Raw genomic sequence first — 27,178 nt, 5'->3', positions numbered from 1 at the left:
ACTGGAGATGGGGATCAGAGAGAGAGAAAGCAGGTGATGGCAGGGGGAAGGATTGGGGGAAAGCAAGGCAGTTTACACTGCAGATTCAAGCCTCTGGATTGTGAATAGAGTCACCTAAAGCTCCAGAGGAGGAAGGGGGATTCTCTGACACAATATGAAAAAGTGTAAAATATTTTAGTGGCAACCCTGTAATTCCCAGAGACCAAAAGGGAATGTGTCAAAAAAAAAAGAAAAAGACGGAATAAGTGAGCAAGCAGAGTCCAGCCCTCTATCTTAAATCTGAATAAAATTAACTCATTCAGCTAATACTGCTTCAAGTACAATCATGAAGACAGATGGAACTGTAGATTCACACTAGGGCAAAGAATAGGATCAAGTAGCCTATCATCTTAAGCACAGACACCTTCCTTTTAAAAGTCATCTAGAAAATATCTTTGAGGACTTGAATTGAAGGTGACGTCCACCATCTCCTCTCCTCCCCCAATACAATACCCTTCCAGGACAGCCTGATGAATTAAGACGTCTGTTTTAAGTTTAATAGGAGGGAAGTGAAGAAGGGAAAAGCACGGAGATTTGGAAACGCTAGCAGCTAAAGCCAAAAGCAAAGTTAAGGTCCTTATGGCATCCAGAACTAGGGGTAAAAGAATGGGAAAGGGAAGGGAAACAGGCGGTGGGTTCCTGCTGTCCTTTGGCTTTATATCCTTCCCCTGCCTCCCATTCCTCCCAACCACTCATGCAGCTATTGGCCTGCTAGAGGGGATGTAATGCCCAGACCAACTTTTTATTGAGCTTACGCAGCTAACAGACTTGTAAACAGTACCAACTGACAAAGTTTTGCTGAATATTACAGCTTGTGTCCACTAAATACACCTCTCTCTGAGATTAAAAACAAAAAACCAAAGTAAACAAATACTGAGAGAGAGGATGAAGAGACACATCTTGAGTCTTCCGGGAAGGCAAAATAAGAAAACGCCACATGGCTTGGTCCCAGGCGTTCACCATGCCTAGAGTGCTGCTGCTGTCACCACTGTCTCCCCTCCCTGCCAGTGGCTGGGTAGAGGTGAGGGAGCACGGTCATCTTGGGCATGCTGCAAATACAGCATTTGCTGGTGTTGACACCCTCCTTGGCTGTGGTGGCAGAACACTGTGTCAGGAGCCCGTTTCCTGGGAGTAGCAGAGGGAGCCCAGGTCCTCAAGGCAGCCTGATGGCAGCTCATACACCTCAGCAGGGGTACCGTGCCCCTTTTCTCCAGTGCAGTTCAGCATTGAGGTCGTCTATTCCCAGTCAGCAATAAAACCTGAGCTGTATTCCTCGCAGGTTTCCCCTCCCTTCCCCAACTTGGGGGAGTAGTGGGAGGGGACGGGGGAGGATCACTGAGGGGGCAGGGGGATACCCCGGGGATCGGTGACCTGGCCCTCTTGCAGGTTCTTCACGAGTTGTGCAAGCCAGCGTTTAGTGGTGGTGTCATCTTTTAGCACCTGGGCGAAGGTCGTGTCCTTCAGCTGGTCAGGGAGGCACTGCCTGAGTGCTTCACGTGCCCTACATCAGAAACAAACAAACCGACCAGGGAGACCAAACAAATAAACCCACATCTGGGGGACAGGGAAGAGCCCTTTTCTTAGATATAAATACATAGAATCCTGGGAATCTATGGTTCTGTCAAGGTACTTTAAGAAGCCATTAAAATTCTTTAAAGCTTATGTTAGGCATAGGCTCAGATTGCTCCAGGATCTGTTGTCTGCAAACATTTTCAGAACGATGCCCCAATGTAGAATTTTGTGACAAAGCAAATGGAATAAAATGGTGCAATAATTTACTTCAATTCAAACTGCTTTCTGATTTATTACAGTAAACACTGTCATAATACTCACGTTGGAAATATATGGATGATAGTAAACGAAATATTCCAAAATCAGTACATTAACAGGGGATATGACCTGACTCATAGTATGATAAATTAATGAACTTTAAACTGATATAAATTTGTGTCTTTCCAAAAACAGCTTCAGTTTTATAGTTAAAACCCTTAATAAGAGATGAGCAGTAAAAACAAAACTATGGTAACATTATTATCAGATGAACTTTTAAATGTTTCATTTACTTTAAAATATGACCAGTAAAAGTCGAATCTGAAAACTCAAAAAGGTAAATGTTAACTATTTATAAGGCTGTTTTTTAAAAAAAGTTATAGCTTTTGTACTCAGCCTAGTTTCTTTGTACAAGGAGAGTTTTAAATAAACATATTTTCAAACTTTGGTGAAAAGAGGAACCACTAAAGAAATGGTCAAAGAAATAGTTAGGGCTTAAATAACCTCAGTGGCAGGAGGCTGAGTTCACATTAAATCAAGTTATCCTCATTCCTAAGAACACAGAAATCAACCCATTATGTGGTTTAGCAGAATCTGAGCAAGTGGCTTTCAGCATGAATTATGGATTTACAAAGCAAAAGGTCAAATATTTCTAAAATGCATTGTATCTACAATGTATGATTTCTGGCAGAAAGATTATGAACATAGGGAGATAAAATAATTAGCTCAAGGACTTTACAGGAAGAGAACTGGAAATAAAATTCAAGAGCCCTCTTGGCCTGTTCCTTTCTTAAGAGACCTTTGAAAGTATACTTTTCTTTCTGACCACCTGGAGTAGCAACAGAAAGCTCAAACCACAGGAGTAATGTATCATAAGATTCACTGTCTGAACTCTCCGGAATTTTAGAGTTGGGTACGGAGTTCCAGTGGGGAGATAAAACTCTGATGGATTTTTAAATTCAGCACTTCAGATTTTAAAAGGAATTAATCAAGGTCTGTCTCAGACAAGCTAAATATAGTTTTACCCTTTCCCTGTCCTAAAGACATAGGAGCTATGCCATGAGATGGGGCAACTGCTCACCAGAGTATTTCCCCTGAAATACTCACCAGAGTATTTAAGTCCTATAAATCCTATAAATGTTTACCTGGGATTATCTGAGAGTCGAAGGTAACATCTTACTACATGCTTCAACAAACGGGCGGAAGGCTCTTTGGATAGCTGCAGGACCATCTTACCCTGTTTCCCCCAAAACGAGGTGGGATAGGAAAAAAACACACAAAACACAAAATAATCCTAGTTGATATCAGCGATCAGATATTGCAAGAACTGTTATACAAGATTTACAGTTGTTATTTCTAGTTGGGAGACTGAAGCAGCTCAGTGTCGACTGCAAAGCGACTAAGCTGTGTGATCAGAAGCAGTTACAAAGAAGGCAAATGAAAGAACTCACCAAGATCATGGCAACATGGGAGAAACGCTCATATGTCTGACATATATAAGCCAAACCAGTGTCATCTAAGAGGATCTTCTGGAGGATAAATGTGGCAACCTGGAGTAAAACAAAATTAAGGAGTCCAAAACGTTGCTCAGACTTGTCTTCCAACTGTCTACTCTTCTCCCAGGAATAACCATAAGCAGAAAACTAAGCAAATACCCTTGCATTCTATATAACTTACTTGACGAGACATGCATAGCACAAAAAAATTAATAAATATTACCATATTGAACATTTACTATGTGCTGGAATTTTTCCTTAAGCCATAACATGCCGTATCTTATTTTCACAACAAACCTATGAGGTAGGTACCATTGTTATTCTCATTTTACATAAAAGGTAGGTAATTATCAGAGTCTTAAAAACAGACTGTCTCAGTTACTGAACACCTACTATGTGCCAGGTATAACTGTTAATCAATAACTTGCCAGGTTAACGTCCCAAGTGACAAACCTACTAACTCACAGAGTTGAGATCCAAACCTAGTTAAACACAGAGCCTCTTCCCTTTTCCATGGGCCAAGATGATTTTAGCAATTCAGCTATGCCTCATCTCCTCCGAATGAGTTAGGTAAAGCTTTTCTTTCTTTTTTTTTTTTTCCACACACACACACTGCACTTTATTTTTACAAGAGATAAATAGACTGACACCAAGCATTGTACATGGATGACCACAACAAAAGCAACAATGATTGCAATTACTAAACATGAAACACACTCATACTATGTCATAATATTGACATTCAGTCCAGTAATCCTCCACTGACACAGCTCCTGGTAAAGCTTTTCTTATTCTTAAAAGATCTTAAAGAAAATAAGATTTTTAAGCCTCCCTTCGAAAATTGTTCCAACAGTAATAAAGAATATTCTCACTTTAAGCTCATTAACTCTTACATAGATGGGATTAAAAAAATACTAGTTTAATTCAAGTCAAATGATTATTATAATAATTCTCTTCCTCAGCTGCTCCTCAGAATCAACTGTGGGAATTGTTTGTTTTATTTTACTATTTTACTGGGGTATAACATTGTGGTTGGCTAAATAATGGCCCCCAAAGATATCTAGGTCCTAATCACCAAACCCTGGGGATGCTACTTTATATGGCAAAAGGGACTTTACAGATGTGATTAAGTTAAGAATCTTAGGGGAAGTTTAATCATCTTGGATTATCCAGGTGGGCCCTAAATATAATCATCACAAGTGTCCTTATAAGAGGAAAGTGGAGGGAGATTTGACAATAGAGGAGAAGGTGATGTGACAGAAGCAGAGAGAGATCTGAACATGCTACACTGCTGGCTTTGAAGATGGAAGAGGGGGCAGTGAGCCAAGAAATGCAATTCTAAAAGCTGGAAAAGTCAAGGAAAGGGACTCTCTCCTAGAGCTTCCAGATGGAATGCTGCCCTTACTGGCACCCTGACTTTAGCTTGGTTAAACTGATTTACGGTTGCTGGCTTCCAGAACTGTAAGAGAATAAATCTGTGGTGCTTTAAGCCACCAAGCCTGTGGCAATCTGTTATAGCAGCAATAAAAAACTAATACAACATATACACAGTAAAATGTGTAAAGTGCACTAATCTTAAGTGTATCTTGATTAATTTTTACCTCCTACACATCTGTGAACCACAACCAGATTAAAATACAGAACATTAGGAGGTTGGGATTAACACATACACAATATTATATATAAAATAGTTAACCAACAAGGACCAACTGTATAGCACAGGGAACTACACTCAATATCTTGTAATAACCTATAATGGAAGAGAATGTAAAAAAAGAAAGAAAAAAAAATCACTTTGTGGTACACCCGAAACTAACACAACATTGTAAATCAACTATATTTCAATAAAAATGAAATAAAATAAAAATTCAAAATAAAATAAAATACAGAACATTTCCAGCACCCCAGAAGATTCCCTTGTGCCTTTTCCCAGTCAATATCCTTCCCTGAGAGGTAATCACTATTCCGATTTATCCTGACTGTTCTTGCCCGTTCTTGAATTTCACATACATATATGAGTCATATGGTATGAACTCATATATATCTGGCTTCTTTCACTTGACATAACATCAGCCACATTGCATGTATCAGCAGTTCATGCTTCTTAACTATTGTGTAGTTTATTTTGTAACTATACTACAATTTATCCTTCATGAGTAAAAATGCTATAAATACTCCTATATATGTTTTGATGCCCATGAGAGCTTTTTTTTTTTGCCGTGCTGTGTGGCTTGTGGGATCTTAGTTCTCTGCCCAGAGATCGAACCGGGGCCCTTGGCAGTGAAAGCGTGGAGTCCTAACCACTGGCCCGCCAGGGAATTCCCAAGAGCTCATTTTTCTTGGGTATATATTCTTGGGTGATAGGGTAGGTTTATGTTTATAGTGGATACTGCCAAACAGCTTTCCAAAATAACAGCTTTCCAAAATAACTTATACTATACACTCACCCAGGGGGATTTTTTAAAAAACACAAATGTCCATACTTTATCACCCTGCAGAATGGTTCAGTAGGTCAGATATGGGACCTGGACATATCCCATGTTTTTAAAACACTTCACAGGGACTTCTCTGGTAGTCCAGTGGTTAAGAATCCACCTTCTAATGCAGGGGATGTGGGTTCGATCCCTGGTCGGGGAACTAAGATCCCACATGCCGCGGGGCAACTAACCCCAGGTGCCGCCACTACTGAGCCCACGTGCCACAACTAGAGAGAAGCCCGCTCGCTGCAATGAAAGATCCTGTGTGCCGCAACTAAGACCCAACACCCCCCCCCCCAAAAAAAAACCAACAACAAACCAAAGAAACAAAAACACTTCACAGGTGATCATGCCACACAGCTCTGACTGAGAACCTCTGCTTTACTGGGTGCCTACTATGGCAAGGCGTTTGACTAAGCATTGTACATAAAAAGTGAACACAACGAGGTGTCTGCTTGCATGGAGCAAAAGAAGAAAGACTTGCCAGGAAGTGACTACAAACCATAAAACGTAGGATAGGAGAAGTATTCTAGTTGAAGCATAAAGGTCAATGGGAACATCTACACATCAAGGATGAATTAATTCTAGTAATGGGCAAGGAATGTAAATAGGGGAGAGATCATTAGGATGGGGGCTCCTGGAAGAAATGTCACTAAAGAAGAAATGAATCTTTTTCTGTCCCAGCCATAAGAAGCCAACTTGAAAAAAACCTATACACAGGCAACTATGAATAAAAAATGACAGAATACAGTTGTAACCATTCCAATCCGGTCCCGGAAAGCCACGGAAATTAACAAAAGGAATAAAATTAAGGAAGAAATTAGAGAAGAAAAGCATGAATAGGGACTTCCCTGGTGATGCAGTGGTTAAGAATCCACCTGCCAATGCAGGGGACACGGGTTCGAGCCCTGGTCCGGGAAGATCCCACATGCCGCGGAGCAACTAAGCCCGGGAGCCACAACTACTGAGCCTGCGCTCTAGAGCCCATGAGCCACAACTACTGAAGCCTGCACGCCACAGCTACTGAAGCCTGCGCACCTAGAGCCCGTGCTCCACAACAAGAGAAGCCACTGCAATGAGAAGCCCATGCACTGCAACAAAGGGTAGCCCCTGCTCACTGCAACTAGAGAAAGCCCGCGCACAGCAACGAAGACTCAATGCAGCCAGAAATAAATAAATAAATAAATAAATCTATTTTAAACAAAAGAAAGAAACAAAAGCATGAACATAGATCACATGTCACTTATTCTTTGTGTGTTAGTAGAAAATTGAGGACAGAGGTTTAAATCCTCCCTAACACACACACCCTAGATGGCAGGCTGGGTGGAAAAGTATTCAGAGGTAAAATACTTGACTTAAAAGCTGCCAACTTCAGCTCATAACATCTCTTTCCATCCATTATTTTTAAACAAATGGAAATCTTGGATAAAAAGATGCCCACAGGGAAACTTTTATAGAGACATAACCCTACACAGGGGTAACAAGTAATACTTATCTGCATTTTCAAGGAAATTGAAGAGAATGTGGACTTTAAAAAACATTTTAAAAAATTCAAAGAACATAAAAAATTCAAAGAAGAGCTGAAAGGACATGAGAAATGAGAGGCAGAGACTAGAGGAAAAAACTTAATACAAAATTAAACTGCTACATGTATACACAGAATATTTCTGGAAGGATTGTACAAGAAAATAGTAATACTGGTTACCACTGGGGAGAAGAACTGAGGCTAAGGTAGGAGACTTACATTTGTTTGTATACCCATTTGTAGTAGCATTTGAATTTTTACTTTATTTGTATTGTGTATTCAAAACAAAAAAAATTTAAATCATTACATCTGCTTACATCCAACTCAGCAATAAGTATTTACCGAATTAAAAATTAGAGTGACAAGTCCAGTCAATGTGACTAGACATACTTTGGAAGCAGAGGTTAAGATATTGCTAAAAATAGTCAGCAACATGGAAAAGTAGCCTTGAGAAAAATCACGATATGAAATTAAAGATAGAAAGTAGAGGGAAAAAATATATATTTGAAAAATAGACAATACAGCATAACTGATGTTGCTGAAGCAAGAGGCCAAAACAAATAAAGGGAAAACTATAAAATTAACCAAAAAAGAGACACAAAGAGTACGCTCTTCCAGAAAAAAAATCTGATATAAGATTATCAAATGATGGACTTCCCTGGTGGTCCAGTCGTTAAGAATCCGCCTGCCAACGCAGGGGACATAGGTTCAATTCCTGGTCTGGGAAGATCCCACATGTTGCAGGGCAACTAAACCCGTGCGCCACAACTACTAAGCCTGTGCTCTAGAGCCCGTGAGCCACAACTACTGAGCTCACGTGCCACAACTACTGAAGCCCGCACACCTAGAGCCCGTGCTCCACAACAAGAGAAGCCACCACAAGGAGAAGCCCACACACTGCAACGAGGAATAGCCCCTACTCGCCACAACTAGAGAAAGGCTGCACACAGCAACGAAGACCCAGCGCAGCCAAAAGAAAAAAAAAATTATCAAATGAACTTAAAAATTATAAAAGAAGCTAATAGATACCACACAGAAAAAGCAAGTTCACCAATGAAAGGAAAATATTAGGCTAACCCAAGATTTCACTACAACATTCAATACCAGAAGACAACAGGGCTATGGCAATGGAGTTCTGAGAGGGAAAACAGAGGTAAGAATTTATACCAGTCACATTATCATCCATGGTTAAAGTGCAAAGTTGGCAGAAGCTCAAGTACATATACACTTGATTATGCATAAAAAAATGTCTGGAATAATACACCTGTGTAGTGAGAAGTGGGTTCAGATGAAAGGGAGAAATTTAGTGTTTTAACATGATATTCTTCTGACGGGTCTGGGTTTTAAAATCATCATTATATAACAATTTTTATTTAAAAGAGAAAAAACATTCATGAAAGTTTCAAAAAACCTGAAGGGAGGCAGAAAATGATAACCATGAAGAAGTAGCCCAAGAGTCAACAATATAGAATCTAATTAAGATAAAAACACACACCGTTTTAGAAAGTTCACTTCCAGATTCCATAATGCGCAAACACAAAGGGATAATTTCTGTTGTCAGTAAAAAGTTGATTACTTCCTGCTCATCTGTTTTCACCAGGGCCCCTAAAGAAAATATGGACAAACAAAATTATTTCAGAGTCAGGGTTTCCAACTAAAATTGTTCCTCCAGCTAGTTGTGGAACTTAACATACAACACAAACTGTGGTTTATATGTCAGAGAATCAGATTCATACCCTTGTTTAAAAAACAAAAAAAAAAAAGGAAGAAAAGCACAGGTTGACTGTTATCAGTCAACACTAAAAGATCAGGTACCAAGTTTGGTCTATCATATAGTTAGCATCAGTTTAGCTATCTAAATAATTTTTCTATCACTCTTGGTAGGCATTCATACAATAATAACACCATCTCTTCTCCATATATCTTAGGTAAGAGAAAAGAATTCTACATCAGTATTAAAGCACATTCCCAGGTAGCAAAGAAACGATGTCAGTCTGAATCCTACTTCACAATAGGCATAAACAAACATTACTTCCTGGTTATTTAATTGCCCCTCTTTTCCCGAAGAGCACAAACACTGTAGGGCATACCTAAACAAGAAACACACACACCTGGATTCCAATTCTGGTTCCACAACTAGTTTACCTAAGTTTGACAAAGTTACCTTCCCCTTGCAAGCCTCTGTTTCTTTATAAAATAAGAATTGGACCAATGATTTCTAAAATTCATCCCAATTCTATTACTCTGTTGGTTTCTAAACTTACAGCACTGACCGGGTGACAGACACAGTTCACTGATAGCCTCTCCATTCTGCATATAGGGAGGCGGAGTCCCATTAAACAAATGACTGTTCCCTGAGCTGCCCAACGCATCACTAGCTTTTATATGAAAGGCTTTAGTTAACTGGACCTGTAATAACTAAAGTCAATCACTTCAGGAGAGAGTAATATCATTTACTTTAACCAGAACTGACAATCTACAAATGTTACATCTCTAAACAGCACATACCATAATTTACTAACATGGCCTGCTGCAGATGTCAGATTATTATCTCACTTAGATTTTTTACATGTAGGTCTAAAATCCATTTTGTTAATTTTGTATAGAGTACAAGGTATAGATCATGGTTCATTGCTTTACATATGGATATCCAATTGTTCCAGCACGATTTATTGAAAAAGACTATCCTTTCTTCACTAAATTCTCTTTGCAGCTTTGTCAAAAATCCAATTGACCATAATTGTGTGGGTCTATCTCTGTACTCTCCATTCTGCTCTACAAGTCTATCTTTTCTCCAATACCACACTGTCTTGACTCTGTAGTTTTCCAGTAGGTCTGGAAATCAGGTAGTATATGTCTTCCAACTTTATCCTTCTTTTTAAAAAATGCATATTCTAGTTCATTTGTCTTTCCAGATAAAATTTTAGGATCACCTTGTCAATTTCTATAAAAAAAATCCTACTAGGATTTTGTTAGAATTGCTCTAAATCTATATATCATCTGGGGGAGAACGACATCTTAACAATAAACCAATTGATGAATATGGTGTATCTGCATTTATTTAGGTTTTGATTTCTTTTGTCCTTGTTTTACAGTTTTTAGCTATAGACTTTGCACATATTTTGTAAGACTTACACCCAAGTTTTTCACATGTTTTGGTGAAATTTCAATTTCTGTTTAGTCCAAGCACACAAAAATGTAATTGATTTTTGTATACTAACTCTATATCCTACAACCTTGTTAAATTCACTAGTTCTAGTAGCTTTTTTCTGTAGATTCTTCAAGACTTTTCAATGCAGTTAATCATGTTGTGTGTGATACAGTTTTTTTCTTTTTTTAAAAAAATTTTTTATTGAAGTATAGTTTCTGTACAATACTGTACAAGTTACAGGTATACAATATAGTGATTCACTATTTTTAAAGATTATACTCCATTTATAGTTATAAAATGTAGCCAATATTTTATTTTTTCCTTTCTAATTTGTATGTCCTTTATTTTTTTTCTCTTGCCTTATTGCACCAGTAAGGATATCGGGATGAGAATGAATAAGACTGGTGAGAATGAACATCCTTGCCTTGTTTTCAATCTTAGGGGGACAACATTCAGTTTTTCACATTAACTATGATCTTAACTGTAGGGTTTTGTTTTTGTTTTTATACTTTATCAGGTTGAGAAAGTTCCCCTCTATTCCTACTTTGCTGGAGTTTTTATCACGAATGGATACTGAATTCTGTCAAAGGCTGTTTTTCTAAACTACAGAAAAGATCACATGATTTTTCATCTTTAGTCTGTGGATACGGTCAATCATAATGGCTGATTTTTGAAAGCTGAACCAGAATGACTTCATGGGATAAAACCCACACGGTCATTATGATCCTTTTTACATGTTGTTGGATTTGATTTGTGACCATTTTGCTGAGAATTTCTCCATCTGTGTTCATGAGGGATACTGGCCTATAGTCTTCTTACTTCTTTTTCTGTTTTTATTATCAGAGTAATGCTGCCCTCACCAAGAGTTGAGAAGCCTCCTCTCCATGTTATGGAAAATTTTTAACAGAATTTGTATTATTTCTTCTTTAAGTTTTTGGTAGAATTAAGCAGTTGAAACCATCTGGGCCTAGAGTTTTCTATGTTGGAAGGTTTTTAACTACAAAAACTATTCAGCTTATCTTTTTTTTTTTTTTTGAGTGCACTCTGCCAGACCGTATTTTTCAAAGAATTTGTGCATTTCACCTAGGTTGTCAAATTTATGGACAAAGAGTTATTAGCAGTATTACCTTATTATCCTTTTAATTGTCTGTAGAGTCTTTTACAATACACCCCCTTTCATTTATGATGTTTGTAACTTGTGTCTTCTCTTTTTTTTTTCTCAGTCTGGATAGAGGTTTATTAATTTTTTTGAATTTTTTTCAAAAAATTGGGGTGAAAAAAAAAACTGGGGTGGATGAAATGGGTGAAGGTGGTTAAAAGGTATAAACTTCCAGTTATAAGATAAATAAGTCCCAGGGGTATAATGTACAGCATGGTGACCACAGTAACAATACAGTATTGTATGTTTGAAAACTTCTAAGAGAAATCTTAAAAAGTTAGAGATCGTAAAAAGTTCTCATCACAAGGAAAAACAATGTTGTCTATGTGTGATGATGGATGTTAACTAAACTTACTGTACTGATCATTTTGCAATATATACATACACCAAATCATGTTGTATACCAAAAACAAATACAATGTTATATGTCAATTACATCTCAAAACAAAACAAAACAAAAAAACCCTGCTTTTGGTTTCACTGATTTTATGTATTGATTTTCTTTTCACATTTTCATTGATATCTAGTCTTTATTATTTCCTTCCTTTTGCTCTGGTTTAATTTGCTCCTTTTTCTAGTTTCTTAAAGAAAAGCTTAGCTCACTGATTGAAGACATCTCTTTTTTTCTAGTATAAGCATTTAATGCTACAAATTTCCCTCTAAGCCCTGCTTTAAGCTGCATCCTACAAATTTTGATATGTTGTATTTTTACTTTTACTCAGTTTCAAATATTTTCTAATCTATGTTATGTATCACTTCATTTATATTCAAACTTGTCTGATAACCCTTGAACTGCAGGAAAAAAGTCTAGGCCCAAACATTCACCTTCTGCTTGTTCTCTCAATGACTTGGGAGAAACTGAGTTTCTAAAAATATATGCAAGGGTAGACAACTGGCTTAATACCGTCCAAGTACTGTTTCCACCCCCCACCACTGTCAACATTTACCCTAACACATAAATGTATCATCCAACCACAGTAGTAAAAAAAATAGCAGAAGTAGGATGATTTGAACTAGAAGAGTGAATACAAGTGTTTTCTTTTGGCTGGAATCATGTTGATGTTTGAAATCCTACACGAGATGTTTTTATATCTTACAAGCTGGAAAGAATATATTGGGAAAAATGTTTCTAATTAGAGTACCACTTGGGAGAAGATGTAAAAAACAGTAACATTCATTTGGAGTATGAGATAACAGTTACTCCTTAAAAGTAGAATAAAATGTTTCTCAGAAATACCAAACTTTTAAATTATACTTCCTGATTCATGGTTTATAAACATAAGGATGTGAACACAGCTTCAACATAAAAATAATAACCAAACGAAACAAAGTTCGTATAACTGATGTTCTTATATTTGGTTAGTATGTTGAGCAAAAACTATGAGAAAAAGACACAGAAAAAAGGAAGGGCAATTTAGGAAAGAAATCTTCTTGAATGTATTCACATTTTACAAATCTAAAGATTTTACTACCTAGGAGTCTAAGATCTGAAATAGCTGATATATTATTTTCTTGAGTAAAAAGCGTTTTAGACACATCTCCCATAATAAATGTACATGGAAACATTAATTTGAGCATGCAAAAATTCAACGAGGTAAAACAGAAGGTAAATCCCTGGAATTATGGGAGAACAGCTTAGAAGTGAGAAAGATGGAAAATCAAACCAAGAAACAAACTCAAATTCTTATTCCTGTAATAATAATCTTTTTTTGTTAACACTCTTGTTCTTTACTTTCCCTACAATTATTAAACATTTCTACATACATACACTGAATTTAATCCCAAATGTTGGGTCTTATAGCCTTATTAACAATACTCAGAATGGTACTTGGAAAGAGCAATAATGTTCTGATATTCATTTATTAGTAAAAACTAATTTATTAGACTCAACCCTGAAGACAAAAATGAATAACTGGTGAACAAAAGCTATAAAAGACCAGACAAAACACCCAAGTTAAGACCACTATTATGAATGATGATGAGTCCAGCCTTGCAAAACAATCCTAATAACTTACCAATAACTCCAAGACTGGTTAGCCGAAGATACTCAAAGGGACGTGTTTTGCTGACAGTGTGCAAAAAGGGGTACAAAAAAAGTGGGATGTGTGCTGCAAGAAATGCTGACCTGAAAGAAAAAAATAATCATATTCAGAGCCCAGAGTTAATTTCTAAGGATTCTGAACATTCCCAGGTGGTTAATTCTGTAAGGCTTATAACACTGCTTGACCAAGGAATCTCTAGGAAAGACTGTTACTGGTCATTAGTCTAGACCAGTGGTTCTCAGTTGGGGTGATTTGGCCCCCCCCCCAACCAGGGGCAATGTCTGGATATATTTTTGGTTGTCATACTGAAGGGATTGACATTCACTGGGCAGAGGCCAGGATGCTGCTAAACATCCTACAATGCACAGGACAGTCCCCTCTTATCCCCCTCCTCCCACCGCAAAGACTTAATCCAGCCCAAAATGTCAATAGTGTCAAGGCTGAAAAATCCTAGCCTAGACCAATGGTTAAGAGAACACACAATTTTCCCTGTAATCAGTACCAAGTACTTTAAAAACTGATAAAATATCCAACTGCAAGTTTTAAAAAATAGGTCATAAAATGCACTTAAGGGCCCAAGAGATTCTCCTAGATGCCCTCCCTCACCTAGTGTATGAGTGAACAGTGATATTCACAGGTAGGAGCTGACAAAATCTTATAAACCAAGACAACAAAATAAAGCAGCCACTATCAAGGTTTATCTGTTATGCTTAAATACTCTTTTTTGGTTAGAGCTTTCAGATACACTAAGTATCCTAAAAACATTTTAATCTGCAGCTAATATGTTCAGCAACTAATATGGAATCAGTCTATTACTCTATATAATTTATAATTATACCTTACAGGAGAGCCAACACCCAAAATTTTTAAGAAAGTACTTAAAAGTAATTTTCTTAGCAATGTTTCTAAAGTTCCGAAAGGTCAGTGCCAACCTAGCACTCAGATTTTATAAGGAAAACTTGACAAAGAGAGGAAAGGCTTTAACAAAATGACTATTAAGTGCTTTAAGGCCATAAAAGTCCCAAAGCAGATTCTTGAACAGAATCTCCCCTTTCTTAATTTGTCAGATACAGCAGGAAGGCAAAAGTGTCTCAATTTGAATGCCAATTCTCATTTATTACAGAGGTTGCCTAAAATCCTGTGTTAAAAAAGATTCTGAAGCCAAATCTGGCTTACTATGTGAGAAAAAAGTGCTGAGTTCAACTACAAACTGAACTCCTACTAAATGCCATGCACTGTGCCTCACGCGTGGCACAGTGACGCCTACCATGGATTCAGGAGAGAGAAGCAGCTGTATGCCTGACCTTTCCTGAGAGGTGACCACCACTCCTTTGAAGTTCCTTGCTACCAATGGGTAAAAAGTAAATGAGACAATGGAATACTATTCAGACTTAAAAAGGAAGGAAATTCTGACATATGCTATAATATAGATGAACCTTGAGGACATTATGGCGAGTGAAATAAGCCAATCACAAAAAGACAAATACTGTAAGATTCCATTTATAATGAGGTACTCAGAATAGTCAAAATCATAGATGGAAAGTAGAATGGTAGTGGCCAGGGGCTGGTGGGCAGGGGAATGGGGAGTTATTGTTTAATGGGTATAGAGTTTCAGTTTTACAGGATGAATAGAATTATGGAAATGGATGGTGGTGATGATGGCACATTATGAATGTATTTAATACTACTGAACTGGATACTTTAAAATGGTTCAAATGATAAATTTTACATTTTTTATATTTTACCATAATTTGAACAGGCAAAAAATTAATTATAAAAGAACATGTTAAACAATACCATATTGTTACTACGCTAAAATCTGGTGAATTAGAGACCAGAAATTCTTGAGGAAAAAAAAAGTAAAAGAAGAGTCCCGAAGATCCACACCCACACACGTACACCCTACTGCATGACCCTCCTCTCATCATTCAGAAGTTAGGACCACATTCAATACAAACCTCTACCCACACACTCATCCAAAGTATTTACCTGGTTTCTGGGTGTGATGCTACACATTGCAATAATGCCAGAGCGTTGCAAACTCTGTTAGATTGGTGTGCTGTCAAGGTGGGTGGGTTGATAGATGGATAAATATTTACAATTTCCTAAAAAATGGAAATCAGCACCAGATGAACAAGGAATAACTTTAATTCCCATGCTATGAAAGCAAACAACTTTAATTCCACGTATCCTATAAGAACCGAACCATCAAAGAGGGGGAAGAAATAAACAATACTCCTATCTTTTCATCATAAATATACCTGACTGAGACTATCTGAGACATTTCTACATATATCTCTAGGAAGATCTCTATGGAGGCAACTGTGGTCAACCACACTTCCTCCTATATCCTGCATCACCTGTTGAGGCTTTCACTTGAGGGACTCATATTTATAATCCCTCCCTTTTGTCAACACCCTACTTTTAGTTTAGTGATGAGACAGCTAGCCAGAAAGTGTTAGTAAATCAACCACAGTGACTCACAAAGAAGTTTCTATTTGGTCAGGTAGCAACTGCAAAAAGGGGGAGATAAGAACATGGGTATATGTGTGGGGATATGTACAAACAGCAGGGAATATATGTATTCTCTGTCAAAAGGCGATGATTTGCTGAACACAATTCCATTTAGGTTAACTGTAAAACTTTTACACAGAAAATGTTCCTATAAGAAAGATTAGTTTCTTGGGTACATGTTGCAGGGACAGAATATGAACTTACTTAACAGATTAAAAAAAATTAATCTAATTATTGGGAATTATGGACAATACTTTAAAGGATGATCATTCTATCTTGGTTCTTAGGACTATACCATATCAATTTATTCCCCACAAATGACCGTTCTGGTCAGAACCAAATTTCAGTTATTTATTCTTCAATGTACAAGAACACCCACCTTTAATCCTACAGCTGTTATACCTTTATCTTAACATTTTCTTTCCCCAGAATATACCTTTCAGTTCTTATACCTTCCTTTCCATCCCCCCCACCATGTAGTAAATATTATTTTGTAGTACTCCTAAAGTTGTGTTTCTCAAAGTGTAGTTCTTACACCACGTACATTGGAATCACCTGGGTGTGGGGGAGCTGCCTGTTAAAAATACAGATTTTTCATCTTAGACTAAATAAATCAAATCTCTTGGGTAAGATCCAAGAATCTGCATTTTAACAAGTACCTTAGACTTTTCTAAAACAGATTCTTACAAATGCTAACATTAAAAAAAAAAAAACATTCTGGGACTTCCCTGGTGGTCCACTGGTTAAGGCTCCGTGCTCCCAATGCAGGGGGCCCGGGTACGATCCCTGGTCGGGGAACTAAGATCCCACATACCGCAACTAAGCCCGCGCACTGCGGCTACTGAACCCACATACTCTAGAGCCCGCACGCCGCAACAAAGAGCCCACGCGCTGCAACGAAGACCCAGTGCAGCCAAAATAAATAAATAAACTAATTAAAAAAATAAAGTTTAGGACTTCCCTGATGCCGCAGTGGTTAAGAATCCGCCTGCCCAGTGCAGGGGACACGGGTTCGATCCCTGGTCCAGTAAGACCCCACATGCCGCAGAGCAACTAAGCCCGTGCGCCACAACTACTGAGCCTGTGCTCTACGGTCCGTGGGCCACAACTACTGAGCCTGCATGCCACAACTACTGAAGCCCGCACGCCTAGAGCCCGTGCTCTGCAACAAGAGAAGCCACCGCAATGAGAAGCCTGTGCACTTCAATGAAGAGTAGCCTCTGCTCACAACTAGAGAAAGCCCCTGTGCAGCAATGAAGACCCAACGCAGCCAAAAACAAACGAATAAATAAATTTATATTAAAAAATAATAAATAAAGTTTAAAAAAATAATAAAAAGAAAAAGAAAAAAACCATCCTACCAAAGTTTTCATAATCATTTGGCCAAAGGCAGACAGATACAAGTGTGATAAACAGGAATGACATGCAACTCGTGGATACATACCCACCTGTAAAAGTGCTGCAATAGTACCAAATGAATGCCACAGCATGGGTGCAAGGTCAGGAACAGATTCTCGCTTTTTACTTAACTCCAGCAAAGCATTTTCCCTTGTCTCAGGACTGGACAGCTCATTGATCCATTGATAGATCTTTTCTCTATCCACCTGGGCCAGTGCAGTAGGCACAGGCTTCAAGTGAAAACAAGAAAGTAAACATGTGAGTTTCATTAGAGTCAAATCACATCTTACTCTGCAGTAGCCTTTGGAAGGAATATATTTTTTGTAAATACCAGGGGAGCTTTTCTAAATACATATACTTGACGTAAATGAATTCAATCTATCAAAATCTAAAAGGCACACACTCTTTAATAATTCCATGTTTAGAAATTTATCCTACAGGTCTATTTGGGCTGTACTGAAGACATACCAGAATGTTTACCGTTGCACTATTTTAAAAGCAGAAAACTTGGTCTATCAACATCTATCAATAAGGAACTGGTTAAATATACAGGGGTACATTTTTATATGGAATACTACATAGCCCCTTAAAAAAGAGTTAGCTCTATACTGTGCTGATACTAAATAAGAAACAAAAAAAACCCCAAAAAGAGTGCAGAACAGCATATACACTTCCATTAACACACACATATATTCTTATATATTGATATACAACATTTCTAGAAGGACACATAAGAAACTGTTAACAGTAGTTACCTCTAAGGTTGGAATGTATATGGGAGACCTACTTGTCATTGTATACAATAAAATCTTCTGCATGTAGTTTAAACTCTTTTTTTCAACCATGTGCCTATGATGGTTTTTGAAAGAAAAAAGCCTCCCCCCATTGCTCTTCCTTCCCCAGTAATTCCAGCATCCCCCACCATGAAGCAGAAAATCTATGTAATTTGGAAAAGTTCCCCCCTCTAATGATTCTTATACATATTGTACCTCCACCCCTTGGAGATTCATTCACTCCTTACTCATGTAGGGACTATATAAACAGAACATGCTTTCATTATTGTGCTAAAGAATCTCAATATTCCAAAAAATTTGAGCACTTCTATAATTCTGCACATTTGTCAAATAGGCTTGTTACCTTGGTTAAGTCCCTTAACTATTCTTATCTGGAAGATAAGATAGGAGACTAGAAAAATGATTACCATTGCTATTTCTGGCTCTAAAGTCCTAACAAATTCATGGTGATTTCCATCCCTAGACCAATATTTTCTCACTTAATTTCCCCCAAAAGCACGAGGAATTATAGGGTAGGTAGACAGAAAAAAGGGATCTACACTTGCAGATGAAACTACTAATGCTCAGAGGAATTAACTTGCTCAATTCACCCAAGTATAAAGTTGCATATTCCAATCTTTCTTGAACCATATTACACCAGCTTCTCACACTATGCACATGTTCCCACTACACCTTAGTGTGATAGAATCATGCCCTACCCACGGCACAGATATAAAAATGAGGAACAAAAAGGACAGCTGTCTTTGCTGAAGAACAGAATGAAGTCTAAGATGGACTATGAGGAGTAGTCACATTTACTCGAGCTGAACAATCGCCTTCTATAAATGGAAGCTTGATTAGAAGCTTTTAGTTTAACGTTTATCATTTCTCTTGCTTGCTAGAATGAACCACAAGGTGTTCTGCTAAACGGACTAAAATACCACGTAACTTAAGTCCTCTTTAAGTGCCTCAGAGTAATCTGCTAAAAGCTGTTTTGTAATTCCCATCAGTGATGCTCCTCAAGAAAACATAGGCTCCTAAATGATGTAGAAGGAATAGGGTAGTTTTCCTGCCCTCCGCTCCCAACAGCAAAAACAGTATGGTCCAAGCACTTGACTTTTCTATGTTGCCACAGATAGGCCCTTGACTTTAAAAATTATTTTTGGAAATGTAATTCCCACCAGAAGACAGGATACGTTTATATTTAGAGTATTACATCACCTTAAAAGCTCAGTAAAAACAAGGGCTAAAATTTTAGCTTTGGGTTTCCTGCCCACAGTCTCTTGGATGACCCACAATCCTAAAGAGGGCCCCACAGACAATGCTCCAGCAATATAGTATCTATCCTGATTAGTCATTACTCATTCCTAGAGGCCTGTCATCCAGACACCACCATCAGTAAACTCCATCACCCTCTCTAGAGCCAATGTGTTACTTGTACCCAGCACCCTGCACCCTATCCTGTCCTGGGGTACCCTAGGTGAACAACGCCAGGCTGCATTGGTAGACACCAGTCAGCATATTGTGGCTTCTGAACACCAGATCCTATCTCCACATATTCCGTTTCCAGAGCTGGTTTGACTACAGCAGAGGAGATCGTGCCCCTGGAGTGGTGCTGGCGCTCTGGAGGGTCAATATCTGGTGCCTACTTGGGTCCCTAAGGCCATGACCTCCTGCTGCCAGTAATACTCCAACTTCTGAAGCTGCTTGTGGGAACTGCAGCCTCCATTGGACTTTAGTTCTAAGAGAGCTAGGGACGTCAGGTGGGTGGTGATGTGGCCCTCAGGTATAAGCTTAGAGATGAGTTCTGCAGCCACTCTAACAACGAGAAGGCAGTTAGGGCAGTTTGGTACCAGGAAATATCTGAGGTAGGGACCCTCCTTTTCATCACCCCTGGTGAATTTTGCCCCAAATTTAATAGGAGTAGTTAGTTTAAACCCACTGAATACCTATTTGTTATTGGATGAATACAATTATTTCTTAAAATAAAAGTGAGAGCTCACATACATAGTGCTTACTCTGTTAGGCACTGTCTTAAATAAATACTCGTCATTACCACCCTCATTTCATAGATGAGAAAACTGAGAAGTTATTTAAAAGTTAAGTGGCAAAGCCCAGGATTTGCATTCAGGCGGTCTGGCAGCAGAGTCCATCCTCTTAACTGCCTCGCTAATGCTGCTTCTCACTTGCCTGAAAGATTAGGTCTGATCTAAACACAACTTTCCAAAAAACTATTTACTGTGACCTAGACAAAAGAGATAGGAAATACATAAAAATCTCAGACAAAAATTAAAATGTTAACTGCTGTTAGTTCAGCAGAATCTGAAAAACAATCAGCACCCCTGAACAATATCATTGATACTAGGAGAAATTCTCTACTTATTGAGATTATGAGGTACTTAATAACCATCATTTTAATGGGAAAAGTCGGTGAAATAGTTTGACATAGTTCCCTATGTCAAATCATGGCTCAGATGGGCATAATTTAGCTAGTGATAACCACCAACACACACACACACACACACACACACACACACACACACACACATCCCTTCCCTACCTACATCAACAAGTAATTTTATAACACACAAGGAAATTTAGTTATTTTGGAGAATAAAAAGGAAGTATTTTTACTCTTTATTTTTATTTTTATTTTTTGGCCGTGCTGCTTGCCTTGAAGGATCTTGGAACCCGGGACCTGGCAGTGAAAGCGCCAAGTCCTAACCACTGGACCGCCAGGGAATTCCCGTATTTTTACATTTTGAATTATGCACTGATTTCTACATTAACTCTAATTCTACATTAACATTAACTTACCAGACGATTGATAAAATACTTTGGACTTAATCCCTGAATAAAGCCCCAAAGCACAACTCCAGCATCTTACTAGATCTTGATGGTAACAAAAACCCCAAATGCATCTGACTCTCCTTCTGAATCCCAAAGATCATTTAGGCACACCTGTCACAAAATGTTAGAATCTGAACATTGATGCCTTCCTAAAAGGGAGTGGGAAGTAAAAGAGGGGGTGGGGTAGATGAGGAAAGAGAGGGAACTGTATTGTACTTTTATTTATTTATTTTAAAAAATTAATTTATTTATTGGCTGTGTTTGGTGTTCGTTGCTGTACACAGGCTTTCTCTAGTTGCGGTGAGCTGGGGCTATTCTTTGTTGCGGTGCGCAGGCTTCTCATTGTGGTGGCTTCTCTGGTTGCGGAGCACGGGCTCTAGGTGCGAGGGCTTCAGTAGTTGTGGCACGCGGGCTAGGCTCCAGAGCACAGGGTCAGTATTTGTGGCGCAGGGGCTTAGTTGCTCCGCGGCATGTGGGATCTTCCCAGACCAGGGATCAAACCTGTGTTCTCTGCATTGGCAGGCGGATTCTTAACCACTGCGCCACCAGGGAAGTCCCTGTATTGTACTTTTAAAAAACATGGTTTCATTGAATGATCACAGCACCGTGGTTATCATCCTCCTTTTACAACTGATGGAACTATGAGTAAACGGTGGGCAGACTTCCTCCTCCTCCAATTCTCTATTTAAAGATTACCTCTAAAGATTCCTAGTTCAATTGCTACAATTCTTTAATTTATAATTTACTAATATTTTCTGAGGCTGTGGCTGATACAATCTACTAGCACACACCGTCCAGTGGCAGAGAAGCTAATTTATCTGACTTCCCTTTTGGAGACTACCTAACTTAAACATATTAACAATAATGGCAGGATACTACCACAAGAGCAGAGGTTAGCATTTCTTGAATTGAAATCTCTGGATCTTTTCCTTAGAAAAATACACAATTGAAAATTGTTTTGCACATAATTTATTTTTACCTAAAATTTACACATAATTTCAGGGAATTCATAGATCCCGCCTGTACCCCTTTTACAGACCTAGAATTAAGAACATGTTTATCAAGTTTAAGAATAAGAAAGACCTTGGGAATTCCCTGGTGGTCCAGTGTTTAGGACTCTGACCTTCCACTGCAGGGGGCCCGGGTTTGATCCAGGGATCAGGAAACTAAAATCCTGCAAGCCACGTGTAGTGTGGCCAAATAAGAATTAAAAATAAATAAAAATAAAAATAATAGGAAAGACCTTGATTTGCAAGCAACTACACAAGTACCTAACTGGAATGCACACTGGATTGGGAGCTAGAAGTGGCTTCAAAACAGTTTTGCCATTTTTACAATTGTGTGACCTAGAATAAATCATTTACTTTTCTAAGCCTCCATTTTATCATTGGTTATATGAGGGAACTAAATTAATTATCAAAGTCTCAGCTCTAAAATCTCAAAAATTTCTTTCTTTAGTTACAAGTGAGAGACTAATCTAACTGGCTACAAAAAAATCAATTTTATTAAGGTACAATTTGCATACAATAAAACTTTTAAGTGCACCCATTTAAGTGTACATTTCAATGAATTTTGAGAAACGTATATACCCAAGTAACCACCACCACAATCAAGATACATTACTGGACATTCCATTATCCCCCCCAAATTCTCTATATTCCTTTCAGAAAACCCCACACTCAGCCCTCCACTATAGACTAGGTTTGATTTTTCTAGGAACTTTTAATAGGAGGCAATGTTTATTGAACATACTATGTGCCAGTCACTGTGGATTACCTCAAATTATTCTCAAAATTCTAAGAGGAAACAGGTTCAGGGAGGTTTAATATACTAAAGTTCACACGAACAAGTATATGGCAGATTTACATTTAAACTCTAGTCTACTTCTCTATAGAATCAGTGAGTCCTACTTGGTCTACAGGATTGAAATCACAAATATTCCTCCAAGTTGAAGAAATTATTTAAGAACCCAATACAGAAGTTTAAGTTTGATATTCTGTTACAGTTGGATTTGAATAAATAGTGGGTTCAATTAACATACCCAGAGGCAAAGTCATTTATGAGAAGTCTGATATGGACTATTAGTTATCACCCTCAACACTGTCAACATCAAAAACAAGATCAATTACATGTAACTATATACTTTTAGCTATAATCTGCTTAGAGTCAGTGGTCCTTTCCTTTTAACAGATGTGTTAAAAAATGTACTATCAACTAGGAGGGACTCAGTCCCCTCTTTCCTGTTTATTGGTTTATATGTGGAAAATGTATTTCAAGTAACTTTTTTCTTTCAGTGAAGCTTAATAAGACATTTATCAAAGTGAGTCACCAATGGTTAACTCCAAGTGTCACTAACACAGGGTACTGATAGTTGGTCTTCCGCTTCCGAAAAATCTTAACAGAATGTGAAAAGAAGATATTTAGAACTTAGAAAGGATCCACATTTACCCATAAATGGGAAAGAAATATGATTCCCCCTCTTGAGTCAACTAAAAAATTGTTGTTGATGGCTCTCTTAAACAGAAAATGGCCAAATCTATCAATAAAATTTCATGTTCGAGGATCAAAACAGCTGTTGGTTTTCTTATCGATGAATATGTGATAGTGAATAAAAAATGGAATTAGACTGAAATAGAGATTATTTCTGAAGCCTGGAGATGACTCAACACGTGGCTTTGGGTGTCTACATAATGATGATATAACAAGAAAACACACTTTCTTAATAGTGCCAAAGGGAAATACTAAATTAGCTTAACTATCCTCATATCTTTATAAAATAAGGGCCAGAATGTTCTTCAAAATAACTTTTTAAAAATGGAAGTGAATAAACAAAGAAAAGTTGGTTAATTTGCTTAAATCTTCAACAGGAGACAGTTGTCTGAATTAGAGTCTTCAGAGTGCATCATGTTCTTTCTACTTGCCAAAGAGGAGGGGTCTAGCACTGCTTCAACAAAGAGATATAAAATGACTAATGCAGCTGCTGGTTACGTGGAAAGTGAGGAAAAAGCAAGGGTTTAAGGATGTCAGAATTGCCACTGGAAATTAGTGGGGAAAAAAACCAAAAAACAAAGCGTACCCAATGCATCTCCTAAAGGTTTACGTTTGCTGTTTTAGATCACTAGCATAACATTCATCACAAAAGACCCATGGTATGTGAAGATCTGTGGTTCTATTAAGCTGAAGCAGTCTTCAAGGTCCACAACAGGTGATCTGTTACTTTGCTGAGGCAGGAATTAGAGTCCCAAGGCTGAAGTGTGGGAGCAAGTCTTTTAACCAAGGAATGAACCTAGCCAACCCCTGAGCACTTTCTTATTCTTATTTAATACAATCCTGTGGGGTATTTCTGTTTCTATTTAGTAGATGTCAGAAAGAAATTATATTCTGCAATGGCAATAATGAAGATGTTAGGATGTATTCTGCAAAGAATGAGAAGAGTCCAGTATACTACAAATTGCTGGCATAATAAAATACTAAAGGAAAGAGTCAAAATTTAAGACACATCCCAAATGATCTCAATTCCTCCATCTAGTGAATAACATCCTGCATTTGTATGTGATCACATTCTCCTTTGATAGTACTGTCTCCCTAGCTGAAGTGATTTACTTGTTATTCAAAAAAAGAAATAAAGATACACACAAATTTTCATCATTAGACAAAAAGTAAGCATCTTCTCAAGCGGTTTAGATTATTGCAGGCACTGCTGCATGTATTATTAACTCCTCAGTTTTTAGTGAGGGATATATACTATTAGTGTCCCTTTACCCAGATCAGAATAACACAGGCAGTTTAGCCTAATGGAAGGCATTAAGGGTTGGGAAAGAGGTGGCTCAACTTTTTTTTTGCTTCAGATTCACTAACCAAATATTCCAGTGAATGAGTGGTACAAATGAACTTGTCAGAGCTTTTGTGTAGTCCAAACAGCATAACAGGTGAAAAAGTATCAAAAGCTCAATTTCTAAATAAAGGTAAGGCACTGTAAATTTACTTGAAGAAACACGTACTGAGTATTTTAAGTAATGAACCACAGCTCTAATGGCTGTTCAAAAGATGTATTAGGAAGCAACTAAAAAGAAAAGGAATTGAATAGGTAGAGTCTGGGGAGGCACAGGGGAAAGAGCAGCTTGGTATCAAAGCCTAGAGAAGACAACCAGATTTTGAGAGATGGACGAGCCAAACTTAGCAGAATCCTTTGTTTAACCTGCCCCCCTCTTACCAGCAACAACCTCATTTTCTGACTAGCTTCTTCCCATATTACATGTAAAATCTGGAAGAAACAAAAAACCTGGGGAAATTGCAGTCACCTAGTTAAGAGATATATAAAAGGTACCTCTCTCTGTGAAAGGTTACAAACACTTTAGAAACATGGTGCCAGGAGGCAGAGATGCCACTGGCCCTGGAAATGACAATGCTGTCTGTAGCCTAGTCACACTCAGATCACTTTCTGACTTTAAATTTAAAGTTGAGACAACTTTTGTCTTCTATTTAGGATTTATGTTATTTTGCCTGGTAATGCAACTTTAGTATATTACTTTCTCTTTAAGTCACTTCACCTTGGTGAAACTGAAAAAGCTGGATGGGCATTCAGAAGAATATGCTCAAATCACAAGATCCTGTCTGCCCATTACGGCTACTTGCTCTCAGTAGTCACCTCCCTCATCTATACCGCGTCATTCAGCAAAATATTTGAGCCCTTACTTGGTGCCAGGAACTGACCTGGCACTGGAGTAACCATATAAACAGGACCCACATGATCCCTGTCCCTGACCTCAAAAGGGGGACAAATAACAAACAAGTAAATGAATACAAAAATTACAAGTTGGGATCAATTCTTTGAAGGGTACTCTAACAGAGAAAAGTTGGGGGGTTACAGAGCTACTTTAAATAGGGCGGTCAGGGACGGCAACTCTCGGGAGATTAAGACAGAGACCTGAGGGAAAAGGAGCCGGACACCCACATGGATGGGGGTGTGTGTGTGTGTGTGTGTGTGTAAGAGATGCAACCTGGAGTGGAAAAGCGTTAAGTAGAAGAGATGGAACGGCGGCCAGTGTAGCTGGAGCCTGCGGAGCAAGTGACATAAGAGGCTGAAAATCTGGGTAAGGAACATAACGTTCAGGGAGGGCCTTGTAGGCCAAGGCAAAGAGTTTGGATTTTCTCTCAATGCAATGGGAGACCACAGGGTTACTTCACATAGGTTAATTTACACTATCTGTTTTTCTTGGTAAAGGATCACGCTAGTAAAATGAGATGTGTGAAAAAAGGTTTTAAGCGCAGAGAACCGTCAGTTGGACATAATAGCTATTCGCTTCTCTGGGTCTCGGATTTTGCATCTGTAAAGCAAGTGGTTTGAGCTAGAAGCCATTTCCTCCCCGCCGCGATATGCCTAGGCAGGGAGTTCCGAGAGCACGGGCAGTGTCAGGCGGACTGCGGAAGTCCCCTCGCCCCCGCCAACGCCAAGCACGCAACTGGCGCCCTGAAACTGTTGGTCAGCGAAATGAATCAATGAATGGCCCGTCCGGGCCGCGAGAGAGGCGCTCCAGCCGCGGGACCAGGCCCCGGGGCCAGAAAAGAACGCGCTACGCGGCGTCAGAGGCCGCGGGAGCTGGCTGGCGAGGAAAGTGGGGGCCGGCTCCGCCACAGCCAAGCGCGGCGAGGAGGGGGGCCGGGGCCTCGTGGGTTGAGGGCAGGAGGAACAGGACTCCCGGCCCGACACAGGGAGCTGGGAGAGAAGGCCGAAACGCCAGGCTGAGGTGGCGTTCTGGGCCCAGGCTGGGCAGCCCAGTTACTTACCGCAGCCGTCGCCAGACTGTGCATGTTGGGAGCGGCCGCCGCTCTCCTCCCACCGCCGGACACGCCCGACTCGCGTCCCAGCTTCAGCGCCTCTACCGCCGAAGCAGATGAGCCGCCGCAGCCGCCATCCGCCTCCGGCTCGCTCCGCCCCTTCGCAGCCCCTCTGACCTTTCACCCCTGACCCCGCCCACACAACC

The 27,178-nt window shown here is 38.9% G+C and overlaps 1 protein-coding gene across 1 annotated transcript; it reads right to left on the bottom strand.

The window, feature by feature from the left end:
• Positions 1-760: 760 nt before the first annotated feature.
• On the bottom strand, positions 761-27,174 carry CNOT9 (CCR4-NOT transcription complex subunit 9). Its single transcript, XM_007187916.2, has 8 exons — positions 26,982-27,174; positions 17,622-17,801; positions 15,649-15,764; positions 13,633-13,742; positions 8,803-8,912; positions 3,261-3,359; positions 2,955-3,046; positions 761-1,540 (listed from the first exon to the last, which is right to left on the bottom strand). Exons 1-8 carry the CDS (start codon positions 27,003-27,005, stop codon positions 1,372-1,374), a joined length of 900 nt encoding a protein of 299 aa, XP_007187978.1. The 5' UTR covers positions 27,006-27,174; the 3' UTR covers positions 761-1,371.
• Between the last annotated feature and the right edge of the window lie 4 nt (positions 27,175-27,178).

Source organism: Balaenoptera acutorostrata, chromosome 8 (assembly GCF_949987535.1).
Source record: "Balaenoptera acutorostrata chromosome 8, mBalAcu1.1, whole genome shotgun sequence".
In the NCBI taxonomy this organism is placed as follows: domain Eukaryota; kingdom Metazoa; phylum Chordata; class Mammalia; order Artiodactyla; family Balaenopteridae; genus Balaenoptera; species Balaenoptera acutorostrata.
The sequence above is the reverse complement of the archived record's forward strand: the minus strand, read 5'-3'. Positions and strand labels throughout refer to the sequence as shown.